This window comes from Rhinoraja longicauda, chromosome 24 (genome assembly GCF_053455715.1).
Source record: "Rhinoraja longicauda isolate Sanriku21f chromosome 24, sRhiLon1.1, whole genome shotgun sequence".
Taxonomy (NCBI): domain Eukaryota; kingdom Metazoa; phylum Chordata; class Chondrichthyes; order Rajiformes; family Arhynchobatidae; genus Rhinoraja; species Rhinoraja longicauda.
The window spans coordinates 36,185,917-36,199,159 of record NC_135976.1 but is presented as its reverse complement, the minus strand read 5'-3'; the positions used below and the strand labels follow the sequence as shown (position 1 = coordinate 36,199,159).

Below are 13,243 nucleotides of genomic sequence, written 5' to 3'. Positions count from 1 at the left end.
GAAGGCAGGAGAATGGGGTTAGGAGGGAGAGATAGATCAGCCGTGATTGAATGGTGCAGTGGACTTGATGGGCCGAATGGCCTAATTCTGCTCCTAAAACTTATGACGTTTCTGTCTTACAGTAATGCGGTGTGGCCATCCACCACCAGTGGACAATGGCACTGTGTGGCCGCAAGAAGAGTGCACGTACAGACAACAGGCACATTATTCCTGTGATCGGGGCTACACTTTGACTGAAGACGGAACCATTTCCTGCACCCACACTGGGAACTGGAGCTCGCCCGCTCCCAACTGTACAGGTGATAGAAGCACAGCGTGTAATGGCACAGACACGGGCCCTTCCGCCCATCTCCTCCGCCCCAACCATGATGCCTATCTACAGGACAATAGACTTTAGGGATACAGTGCGGAAACAGGCCCTTCGGCCCACCGAGTCACTGCCGACCGTGATGTCTACCTACTCTAATCCCACTTGCCCGCCTAATGCCCTCGGCCTTTGCCTTCCAAGCACCTGTCAAAATGCCTTTTACGCGGTCATTGTAGCTACTCTCCCAGTCCCCAGGCAACTTGTTCCCTGTAACTGCCCCCTCCCACATGGAAACCCTGCACTCACATCTCCTTTAAACCTCTCTCGTCGCCTCAAAGCAATGCCCTATTAAAATCGATCATGGCACACGTGCAGGGTGTGTAGCCCACAATGCCTGTGCCTACATGATGCCAACCAACGTATGAGATCCCTATCCCTCCATTGCCTGCAGATCCATGAGCCTATCCAAGAGTTGGCACATGGGTATGGAGAGATGCATGTGTTGGTGGGACCATCGCTGGGGCAGCTTCGGTGAGGGGGGACCTCAGTGAAACGTACCGAATGGTGAAAGGCCTGGATAGTGTGGATGTGGAGAGGATGGTTCCACTAGTGGGAGAGTCTAGGAACAGAGGGCACAGCCTCAGAATTAAAGGACGTTCCTTTGGCAAGGAGATGAGGAGGAATTTCTTTAGCCAGAGGGTGGTGAATCTGTGGGATTCTTTGCCACACACAGCTGTGGAGGCCACAAGTCGGTGGATATTTTTAAGGCAGAGATAGTTTCTTGATTAGTACGGGTGTCAGAAGTTATGGGGAGAAGGCTGGAGAATGGGGTTAGGAGGGAGAGATAGATTAGCCGTGATTGAATGGTGGAGTGGACTTGATGGGCCGAATGGCCTAATTCTGCTCCTAAAACTTATGACGTGTCTGTCTTATAGTAATGCGGTGTGGCCATCCACCACCAGTGGACAATGGCACTGTGTGGCCGCAAGAAGAGTGCACGTACGAACAACAGGCCCATTATTACTGTGATCCGGGCTACACCTTGACTGGAGACGGAACCATTTCCTGCACCCACACTGGGCACTGGAGCTCGCCCGCTCCCATCTGTACAGGTGATAGAAGCACAGCGTGTAATGGCACAGACACGGGCCCTTCCGCCCATCTCCTCCGCCCCAACCATGATGCCTATCTACAGGACATTAGACTTTAGGGATACAGTGCGGAAACAGGCCCTTCGGCCCACCGAGTCAGTGCCGACCGTGATGTCTACCTACTCTAATCCCACCTGCCCGCCTAATGCCCTCGGCCTTTGCCTTCCAAGCGCCTGTCAAAATGCTTTTACACGGTCATTGTAGCTACTCTCCCAGTCCCCAGGCAACTTGTTCCCTGTAACTGCCCCCTCCCACATGGAAACCCTGCACTCACATCTCCTTTAAACCTCTCTCGTCGCCTCAAAGCAATGCCCTATTAAAATCGATCATGGCACACGTGCAGGGTGTGCAGCCCACAATGCCTGTGCCTACATGATGCCAACCAACGTATGAGATCCCTATCCCTCCATTGCCTGCAGATCCATGAGCCTATCCAAGAGTTGGCACATGGGTATGGAGAGATGCATGTGTTGGTGTGACCATCGCTGGGGCAGCTTCGGTGAGGGGGGACCTCAGTGAAACGTACCGAATGGTGAAAGGCCTGGATAGAGTGGATGTGGAGAGGATGGATCCACTAGTGGGAGAGTCTAGGAACAGAGGGCACAGCCTCAGAATTAAAGGACGTTCCTTTGGCAAGGAGATGAGGAGGAATTTCTTTAGCCAGAGGGTGGTGAATCTGTGGGATTCTTTGCCACACACGGCTGTGGAGGCCACAAGTCGGTGGATATTTTTAAGGCAGAGATAGTTTCTTGATTAGTACGGGTGTCAGAAGTTATGGGGAGAAGGCTGGAGAATGGGGTTAGGAGGGAGAGATAGATCAGCCGTGATTGAATAGCGGTGTAGACTTGATGGACCGAATGGCCTAATTCTGCTCCTATAACTTGTGAACTTGTGAAAACGATGCTGATCTGTGCAAACTCTCCCTGTCGCTACCAGCCCTTAATTCAGGCACTGTTCTCATCAACTGCTCTGCCCCCTTTCCAAAGCCTCCACATCCTTCCTGTAATGGTTGAGTGAGCCTGCTCTCACCTCGTCAGTGGAGATATTTAAGGCAGAGGTAGACAGGTTCCTGATTAGTGCGTGTGTCGGGTTATGGAGAGAAGGCAGGAGAATGGGGTTAGGAGGGAGAGATAGATCAGCCGTGATTGAATGGTGCAGTGGACTTGATGGGCCGAATGGCCTAATTCTGCTCCTAAAACTTATGACGTTTCTGTCTTACAGTAATGTGGTGTGGCCATCCACCACCAGTGGACAATGGCACTGTGTGGCCGCAAGAAGAGTGCACGTACAAACAACAGGCCCATTATTACTGTGATCTGGGCTACACCTTGACTGGAGACGGAACCATTTCCTGCACCCACACTGGGCACTGGAGCTCGCCCGCTCCCATCTGTACAGGTGATAGAAACACAGCGTGTAATGGCACAGACACGGGCCCTTCCGCCCATCTTCTCCGCCCCAACCATGATGCCTATCTACAGGACATTAGACTTTAGGGATACAGTGCGGAAACAGGACCTTCGGCCCACCGAGTCAGTGCCGCCGTGATGTCTACCTACTCTAATCCCACCTGCCCGCCTAATGCCCTCGGCCTTTGCCTTCCAAGCGCCTGTCAAAATGCCTTTTACACGGTCATTGTAGCTACTCTCCCAGTCCCCAGGCAACTTGTTCCCTGTAACTGCCCCCTCCCTCATGGAAACCCTGCACTCACATCTCCTTTAAACCTCTCTCGTCGCCTCAAAGCAATGCCCTATTAAAATCGATCATGGCACATGTGCAGGGTGTGCAGCCCACAATGCCTGTGCCTACATGATGCCAACCAACGTAAGAGATCCCTATCCCTCCATTGCCTGCAGATCCATGAGCCTATCCAAGAGTTGGCACATTGGTATGGAGAGATGCATGTGTTGGTGGGACCATCGCTGGGGCAGCTTCGGTGAGGGGGGACCTCAGTGAAACGTACCGAATGGTGAAAGGCCTGGATAGAGTGGATGTGGAGAGGATGGATCCACTAGGACCAGAGGGCACAGCCTCAGAATTAAAGGACGTTCCTTTGGCAAGGAGATGAGGAGGAATTTCTTTAGCCAGAGGGTGGTGAATCTGTGGGATTCTTTGCCACACACGGCTGTGGAGGCCACAAGTCGGTGGATATTTTTAAGGCAGAGATAGTTTCTTGATTAGTACGGGTGTCAGAAGTTATGGGGAGAAGGCTGGAGAATGGGGTTAGGAGGGAGAGATAGATCAGCCGTGATTGAATAGCGGTGTAGACTTGATGGGCCGAATGGCCTAATTCTGCTCCTATAACTTGTGAACTTGTGAAAACGATGCTGATCTGTGCAAACTCTCCCTGTCGCTACCAGCCCCTAATTCAGGCACTGTTCTCATCAACTGCTCTGCCCCCTTTCCAAAGCCTCCACATCCTTCCTGTAATAGGTGAGTGAGCCTGCTCTCACCTCGTCAGTGGAGATATTTAAGGCAGAGGTAGACAGGTTCCTGATTAGTGCGTGTGTCGGGTTATGGAGAGAAGGCAGGAGAATGGGGTTAGGAGGGAGAGATAGATCAGCCGTGATTGAATGGTGCAGTGGACTTGATGGGCCGAATGGCCTAATTCTGCTCCTAAAACTTATGACGTTTCTGTCTTACAGTAACGCGGTGTGGCCATCCACCACCAGTGGACAATGGCACTGTGTGGCCGCAAGAAGAGTGCACGTACGAACAACAGGCCCATTATTACTGTGATCTGGGCTACACCTTGACTGGAGACGGAACCATTTCCTGCACCCACACTGGGCACTGGAGCTCGCCCGCTCCCATCTGTACAGGTGATAGAAACACAGCGTGTAATGGCACAGACACGGGCCCTTCCGCCCATCTCCTCCGCCCCAACCATGATGCCTATCTACAGGACATTAGACTTTAGGGATACAGTGCGGAAACAGGACCTTCGGCCCACCGAGTCAGTGCCGACCGTGATGTCTACCTACTCTAATCCCACCTGCCCGCCTAATGCCCTCGGCCTTTGCCTTCCAAGCGCCTGTCAAAATGCCTTTTACACGGTCATTGTAGCTACTCTCCCAGTCCCCAGGCAACTTGTTCCCTGTAACTGCCCCCTCCCACATGGAAACCCTGCACTCACATCTCCTTTAAACCTCTCTCGTCGCCTCAAAGCAATGCCCTATTAAAATCGATCATGGCACACGTGCAGGGTGTGCAGCCCACAATGCCTGTGCCTACATGATGCCAACCAACGTAAGAGATCCCTATCCCTCCATTGCCTGCAGATCCATGAGCCTATCCAAGAGTTGGCACGTGGGTGTGGAGAGATGCATGTGTTGGTGGGACCATCGCTGGGGCAGCTTCGGTGAGGGGGGACCTCTGTGAAACGTACCGAATGGTGAAAGGCCTGGATAGAGTGGATGTGGAGAGGATGGATCCACTAGTGGGAGAGTCTAGGACCAGAGGGCACAGCCTCAGAATTAAAGGACGTTCCTTTAGGAAGGAGATGAGGAGGAATTTCTTTAGCCAGAGGGTGGTGAATCTGTGGGATTCTTTACCACACACAACTGTGGAGGCCACAAGTGGGTGGATATTTTTAAGGCAGAGATAGTTTCTTGATTAGTACGGGTGTTAGAAGTTATGGGGAGAAGGCTGGAGAATGGGGTTAGGAGGGAGAGATAGATCAGCCGTGATTGAATAGCGGTGTAGACTTGATGGGCCGAATGGCCTAATTCTGCTCCTATAACTTGTGAACTTGTGAAAACGATGCTGATCTGTGCAAACTCTCCCTGTCGCTACCAGCCCTTAATTCAGGCACTGTTCTCATCAACTGCTCTGCCCCCTTTCCAAAGACTCCACACCCTTCCTGTAATGGGTTAGTGAGCCTGCTCTCACCTCGTCAGTGGAGATATTTAAGGCAGAGGTAGACAGGTTCCTGATTAGTGCGGGTGTCGGGTTATGGAGAGAAGGCAGGAGAATGGGGTTCGGAGGGAGAGATAGATCAGCCGTGATTGAATGGTGCAGTGGACTTGATGGGCCGAATGGCCTAATTCTGCTCCTAAAACTTATGACGTTTCTGTCTTACAGTAATGCGGTGTGGCCATCCACCACCAGTGGACAATGGCACTGTGTGGCCGCAAGAAGAGTGCACGTACAGACAACAGGCACATTATTCCTGTGATCGGGGCTACACTTTGACTGGAGACGGAACCATTTCCTGCACCCACACTGGGAACTGGAGCTCGCCCGCTCCCAACTGTACAGGTGATAGAAGCACAGCGTGTAATGGCACAGACACGGGCCCTTCCGCCCATCTCCTCCGCCCCAACCATGATGCCTATCTACAGGACATTAGACTTTAGGGATACGGTGCGGAAACAGGCCCTTCGGCCCTCCGAGTCACTGCCGACCGTGATGTCTATCTAATTTGAGGAAGGACATCCTAGCAATTGAGGCAGTGCAGCGTAGGTTCACGAGATTGAGCCCTGGGTTGGCGGGACGGTCATATGAGGAAAGATTGGAAAGACTGGGCTTGTATTCGCTGGAGTTTAGAAGGACGAGAGGGGATCTTATAGAAAAATATAAAATCATAAAAGGACTGGACAAGCCAGGAAAAATGTTCCCAATGTTGGGCGAGTCCAGAACCAGGGGCCACAGTCTTAGAATGAAGGTCATTTAAAACTGAGGTGAGAAGAAACGTTTTCACCCAGAGAGTTGTGAATTTGTGGAATTCTCTGCCACAGAGGGCAGTGGAGGCCAAATCACTGGATGGATTTAAGAGAGAGTTAGATAGAGCTCTAGGGGCTGGTAGAATCAAGGGATATGGGGAGAAGGCAGACATGGGTTACTGATTGTGGATGATCAGCCGTGATCACAATGAATGGCGGTGCTGGCTCGAAGGGCCGAATGGCCTCCTCCTGCACCTATTTTCTATGTTTCTAAAACTTGTGATGTCTCTGTCTTACAGTAATGCGGTGTGGCCCTCCACCACAAGTGGACAATGGCACTGTGTGGCCGCAAGGAGAGTGCACGTACGAACAACAGGCCAATTATTCCTGTGATCCGGGCTACACCTTGACTGGAGACGGAACCATTTCCTGCACCCACACTGGGGACTGGAGCTCGCCCGCTCCCATCTGTACAGGTGATAGAGGCACAGCGTGTAATGGCACAGACACAGCCCTTCCGCCCATCTCCTCGGCCCCAACCATGATGCCTATCTACAGGACATTAGACTTTAGGGATACAGTGCGGAAACAGGCCCTTCGGCCCACCGGGTCCCCCCCGGCCAAAAACGGGTGTAATGCTGAGGCTCTATAAGGCGCTGGTCAGGCCGCATTCGAATAGTATGAGCAAATTTGGGCCCCATATCTGAGGAGGGATGTGCTGGGTCTGGAGAGGGTCCAGAGGAGGTTTACAAGAATGATCCCAGGAATGAGTGGGTTAACCTATGATGAGCGTTTGTCAGCACTGGGCCTGTACTCGCTGGAGTTTAGAAAGATGAGGGGGGACCTCATTGAAAGTTACAGAATGGCGAAAGGCCTGGATAGAGTCGATGTGGAGAGGATGTTTCCACTGGTGGGAAAGTCTAGGACCAGAGGGCACAGCCTCAGAATTAAAGGGCAGTCTTTTAGAAAGGAGGTGAGGGGGATCTTCTTTAGTCAGAGGGTGGTGAATCTGTGGAACTCATTGCCATTTAAAAAAAAGTCAGAGATAGACAAATTCTTGATTAGAACGGGTTTCAAGTGTTATGGGGAGAAGGCAGGAAAATGGGATAGGAGGCAGAGATCAGCCATGATTGAATGGCAGAGTAAACTCGATGGGCCGAATGGCCTAATTCAACTCCTGTCACTTAAGTCCTTATGACCTGTTAGTCATAGACGTCGAAGAGACCAACACTGTGGGAGTGTAGTGGGAGGGGGGAGGTGTGGGGGGGAGGGGGGAGGTGTGGGGTGGAGGTGTGGGGGGGAGGGGGGAGGTGTGGGGGGGAGGGGTGAGGTGTGGGGGGAGGTGTGGGTGGGGGGAGGGGAGGGGGGAGGTGTGGGGGGGGTGAGGGGAGGGGGGGTGAGGGGAGGGGGGGGAGGTGTGGGTGGGGGGAGGGGGGAGGTGAGGGGAGGGGGGAGGTGTGGGGGGGGGTGAGGTGTGGGATGAGGTGTGGGGGTGGGGAGGTGTGGGGGGGAGGTGTGGAGGGAGGTGTGGGGGGAGGGGGTGAGGTGTGGGGGGGGGGGGAGGGGGGGGAGAGGGGAGAGTGTCAAGCTTCAGAGTCGTGTGGTCAGCGCGGGTGGAGCCAGCAGTGGATCGATGGGCCGAATGGTCACCTGCTCTGTGGTCAGATTCCCAGGGCATGGTTAGCTCTGCCTCAGTAGACTATATGGGTGGGGAGAGCGGCTCCACAGTGAGGTTAGCCCCACCACACTGCGTCCCGGCTGTGATCTGCAGGCAGCTGGGACATCCCAAGGTTGGGGCTTGTCCAAGTGTAGGATCGGGGCAGACTCTGGTTTGCCCCAAAGTGGACTTTACTTTGCGTGGGATGTGGGGCTGTGTCTAATCATGTCAGCGAGCAATCGAACCACTAACCCTTGACTTTCACCGTCTAGAGATCGACGTTGAGCAAAGTGCCCACCAGACCAGTACCACAGCTGCAAGTGGCGGTAAGAGCTTGCGCTAACCGAGTCGTACACAGATCCTCACTCTGTCCCTCCCTCCGTCCCACCCTGTCCCTTTCCCCCCACCACCCCTCGCCCACACGGACACCCTTGAGCCTTGCGCAAGGGAGAGTTCAGGACTGTGATGGAACACTAGACGTGAAGATGCGACGGTGGTGCAGCGGGTAGAGCTGCTGCCTCACAGCGCCAGAGACCCGGGTTCCATCCCGACTGCAGGTGCTGTCTGTACGGAGTTTGTACGTTCTCCCCATGACCTGCGTGGGGTTTCTCCGGGTGCTCCGGTTTCCTCCCACACTCCATTGGCTTCTTGACTGAAGGGCCTGTTTCCATGCCGCCTCACTCATCCACTCAACTGTGGGAGCTGGTGACAGTGGAGACCATGAAAGAACAGGTTGATAACTGCGGTGGCTGGGATGCCCTTCAGTAGCCAGTGTGTGCTGGCCAACGCCTTTTTAATTGAAGTAGGAGAATCTTTCACTGAGTGAGACGGTGCCAGGCGTGAAAGTGGGACTGAAGCGTGTGCCCGATTACAGTCACTGAACGGGGGGTTGGAGAGCGACGTTTGGAGGGGTACATGGACAGGACAGGGATTGGAGGGATATGGGCCAAACATGGGCAGGTGGGACATGGTGTGGGCAAGATGGGCCGAAGGGCCTGCTTCCACGCTGCATCACTCCGTGACTCTATGGCTGATGCTCTTGCTGTTTCTGGGAGAGGTTTGTCACCTTGCCCTTGGCTCAGTGCCCTGGAGGAAGGTTCCCCCCTCACTAACCCTCACTATCTTTACGTTTCAGGTGGAGTTCCCTGGTCTGTGACCATCAGCATTGTTGGTGCCGGCTTTCTTGCCCTTCTCGGGATTTTTGGAGGTGGCTACTATTACCATCAAAAACAAGGGTAAGAAACAACTTTCTGTCCTCCTTGCGTTTCTCGTCAGTAATTTTGTAAACTCGGTGGTGCAGCGGGTAGAGCTGCTGCCTCACAGCGCCACAGACCCGGGTTCCATCCCGACTACGGGCGCTGTCTGTACGGAGTTTGTACGTTCTCCCCGTCACCTGCGTGGGTTTTCTCCAAGACCTCCGGTTTCCTCCCACACTCCAAAGACGTGCAGGTTTGGAGATTAATTGGCTTGGTATGAATGTAAATTGTCCCTAGTGTGTGTAGGATAGTGTCAGTGTGCGGGGATCGCTGGGCGGCGCGGACTCGGTTGGCTGGAGGGTCTGTTTCCGCGCTGTATCTCTAAACTAAAGTAAACTAGAAGCCAGCACCATCCCACCGGTTACTGGTGGAGGATCTGACGCCGCTGTTTAGGGGGAAGTCGGCAATTATCACCAGTGCCCTCGACAATAAATACTCTTCAGCAAAACATTGGTCAAACGTTCTGATTACCCGACCCCAGCACGGAGTGACTGGATCCTTAATGTGACGTTGTGTTTCCAGTGTTTATGTTCCACAGCTGGACTGCCCAACTGCAGCTGGACCAGCCGCACATCTGGACTAACTAGTCTGTAGCTGAATGCAGATGTGCCCCACAGCTGGACATCACCCCCTCCTACATCTGGATACCCCCTCCCTACAGCTGGTTATGGCCACTCCCCACAGCTGGATACCCCTCCCACATCTCGATACAGCCACTCCACAGCTGGACCGGCCCCTCCCCACATCTGGACGCTGGCCCCTCCCACATCTGGACTAACATCTGTAGCTGAACGCAGGTCTGCCCTACAGCTGTACGTCACCTCGCACAGCTGGATACCCGCTCCCCACAGCTGGATACCCCCCGACAGCTGGATATGTGCCACAACTGTCCATGGCCCATGCACATCTGGACACCAAACTCACAGCTGGATACCCCCCTCTCCACAGCTGGATAAGGGCCATAGCTGGACACTACCCCTCCCCACAAATGGCTACGGCCCTTCCACATCTGGACACCAGCCCCACAGCTGGATACCACCCCTCCACATCTGGACAAGTGACAGCACAACTGGATACCGGCCCACTCCCCTGCTCGGATAGTCATGATGCAGCTTTATAGGATGTTGGTCCTGGTCTCCCCATTAGGTCCTGGTCTCCCCATTAGGTGGGAAGATGTGGAGTTATGGACTTGGACCCCAGGATTCCCCTGCCCATCCCTCTGGTATAAAGCTGCTGAGAGACAGAGCATCACAAAGCATTGTCAGGGTTGGACTGGTTGGGGTGTTCACCACATTCTACATTGCCATTAGTTGTATCATTTTTCTCTCTATTTAGATCCTACGATGTTGGAAAAGGAGGAAGCCTAGATGCCGCTGAACCCATGATCTCTGAGCCCAGCCGTGTGTCCGGTTCATCTGAGGGATGTCCCAGTCCTCTGTTAACGAAACAATAGAACTTTATTTATCCCAGGAGAGCAATTGGGAAACGCTTCTATTGGGAAGGAGATGAGGAATTCCTTTCGTCAGAGGGCGGTGAATCTGTGGGATTCTTTGCCACAGACGGCTGTGGAGACCACAAGTCAGTGGATATATTTAAGGCAGAGATAGATTGTTGATTAGTGCGGGTGTCAGAGGTTATGGGGAGAAGGCAGGAGAATGGGGTTAGGAGGGAGAGATAGATCAGCCGTGATTGAATGGCAGAGTAAACATGATGGGCTGAATGGCCTGATTCTACCCCTATCACTCATGACGTTATGAGCACAAACCTAGCGGGTCAGGCAGCATCTCTGGAGGTGAACCCCTGTACCTCTCCCAGCCTGCCCCCTTCCCTACACCTCCCTCCCTCCCTCTCTCCCTCCCTCTCTCCCTCCCTCCCTCCATTTCACTCCCCTCGTCTCCCCTCACAAGTTCACAAGTGATAGGAGTAGAATTAAGCCATTCGGCCCATCAAGCCTACTCCGCCATTCAATCATTGCTGTTCTATCTCTCCCTCCTAACCCCATTCCCCTGCCTTCTCCCCATAACCCCTGACACCCGCACTGATCAAGGAAGGAACTGCAGACGCTGGTTTAAACCAAAGATAGACACAAGAGGTGGAGTAACTCAGCAAGACGGGCAGCATCATCGAAGAACATGGATAGTGGCGTTTCGGGTCGGGACTCTTCTCGACCCAAAACGTCACCCATCCCTTCCCTCCACAGATGCTGCCTGCCCCACTGAGGCACTCCAGCTTTTTGAATCTAATGAAGAATTTGTCTATCTGTGCCTTAAACATATCCACTGACTTGGCCTCCACAGCCTTCTGTGGCAGTGAGTTCCACAGATTAACTACCCTCTGACTAAAGAAGTTCCTCCTCACCTCCTTTCTAAAAGAGCGCCCTTTAATTCTGAAGCTGTGCCCTCTGGTCCTAGACTCACCCACCAGTGGAAACATCCTCTCCACATCCACTCTGTCCAGGCCTTTCATTATTCTGTAATGAACAATGAGGTCCCCCCTCAACCTTCTAAACTCCAGTGAGTACAGGCCCAGTGCCGACACACGCTCGTCATATGTTAACCCACCCATTCCTGGGATCGTTCTTGTAAACCTCCTCTGGACCATCTCCAGACCCAGCACATCCTTCCTCCGATATGGGGCCCATATTTGCTCACAATATTCCAAATGCTGCCTGACCAGCGCCTTATAGAGCCTCAGCATTTTGTGTTCCTTGATTTTGTGTTCCAGTCCTCTCGATATAACTGCTAGCATTGAGTTTGCCTTTCTTGCTGCGATAATGCCTCCAGTGCCTTCAAGGTCGGCTGCAGGAGGTGCCTGTGGGACACGGAGATGATTCATGGTGGATCTGACCAGCCCGGACTTCACACTTGGTATAATGTCGCCACCTGCCTGTGTCATATATGCAGAAAGAATGCAGTTACACATGTGACAAGAAACGCCCGCGTGATAGTGCCTGTTATGGAAATAGGAAGCCAAATCCCCCTCACTTACTCCTGGGATCATTCTTGTAAAGAATGAGGACGACAACTACCTACTGTCTGCCTTTCACCTCCAGCCTTGGTCCACCCAACTCCCCTCACCTGTATCCACCTGTCACCTGCCAGGCTTTGTCCTGCCCCCACCTCTCATTTCCAGCACCCTCTCCCCCAACCCCCCCCCCCCCCCCCCAACTGTAATCAGTCTGGTGAAGTGTCCCGGCCTGAAAGATGGCCGGTCCATCCCCTCCACAGATGCTGCCTGACCCGCTGGGTTCCTCCTGCACTTTGATATTTTACTCGAGATGCCAGCATTGCTGGTTTCGTGCCTCGCAAAGAGTTTGTAGCTTTTTCAAACAAAATAAATGTTGTGATCTATTCCAGCGAAGTTGTGTCTTCAACAGTTTGCAATGCTGTCAACAGTGAATGCAATGGTAACGGTTCAGAGTGTGTGTGTGGTGGAGTGGCCCGAGCCTGCTCACTCTGACAAGTCAGAACGGAGACGGGCTGGCATTTCTAATGTCAGAGGGGGGGGGGGGGTGAACCCTTTTAGACAATAGGTGCAGGAGGAGGCCATTCAGCCCATCGAGCCAGCACCGCCATTCACCGTGATCATGACTGATCATTCACAATCAGTAAGTACCCCGTTCCTGCCTTCTCCCCATACCCCCTGACTCCGCTATCATTAAGAGCTATATCAAGCTCTCTCTTGAAAGCATCCAGAGAATCGGCCTCCACTGCCTTCTGAGGCAGAGAATTCCACAGATTCACAACTCACTGGGTGAAAAAGTTTTTTCTCATCAGCCATGATCACATTGAATGGCGGTGCTGGCTCAAAGGGCCGAATGGCCTCCTCCTGCACCTATTGTCTATTGTCCCTCTCCGTTCTAAATGGCTTACTAAAACTGTGGCCCCTAGTTCTGGACTTCCCCAACATCGGGAACATGCTTCCTGCCTCTAGTGTGTCCAATCCCTTAATAATCTTATACGTTTCGATAAGATCCCCTCTCATCCTTCTAAATTCCAGTGTGTACAAGCCCAGTCGCTCCAGCCTGTCAACATACGACAAGATCCAGTCAGCGGATACGGGGGCTTTTACTGCAAGAGCATTTAATACAGGAGCAAAACTGGAGGGGGGGGGGGACGGGACGGGACCAAGGGGAAGGCAATAAACAAGGTCACCTGGTCACTGTGAGAGTGGGGGGGGGGTCGTCAAAGACACAGGAGGTTGTGGGA

The 13,243-nt window shown here is 53.2% G+C and overlaps 1 protein-coding gene across 1 annotated transcript in view; it reads left to right on the top strand.

Annotated features, from left to right (window-relative positions):
- The window catches only part of LOC144605255 (sushi, von Willebrand factor type A, EGF and pentraxin domain-containing protein 1-like), a 30,212-nt gene extending 17,825 nt beyond the window's left edge, over positions 1–12,387 (top strand). Inside the window, exons 13-21 of the mRNA XM_078420349.1 lie at positions 123–299; positions 1,243–1,419; positions 2,680–2,856; positions 4,104–4,280; positions 5,542–5,718; positions 6,422–6,598; positions 8,052–8,105; positions 8,915–9,014; positions 10,371–12,387. Coding sequence (XP_078276475.1) covers positions 123–299; positions 1,243–1,419; positions 2,680–2,856; positions 4,104–4,280; positions 5,542–5,718; positions 6,422–6,598; positions 8,052–8,105; positions 8,915–9,014; positions 10,371–10,488 — 1,334 coding nt within the window. The 3' untranslated portion in view covers positions 10,489–12,387. The remainder of the gene's footprint in view (positions 1–122; positions 300–1,242; positions 1,420–2,679; positions 2,857–4,103; positions 4,281–5,541; positions 5,719–6,421; positions 6,599–8,051; positions 8,106–8,914; positions 9,015–10,370) is intronic.
- The last annotated feature ends 856 nt before the right edge of the window (positions 12,388–13,243 follow it).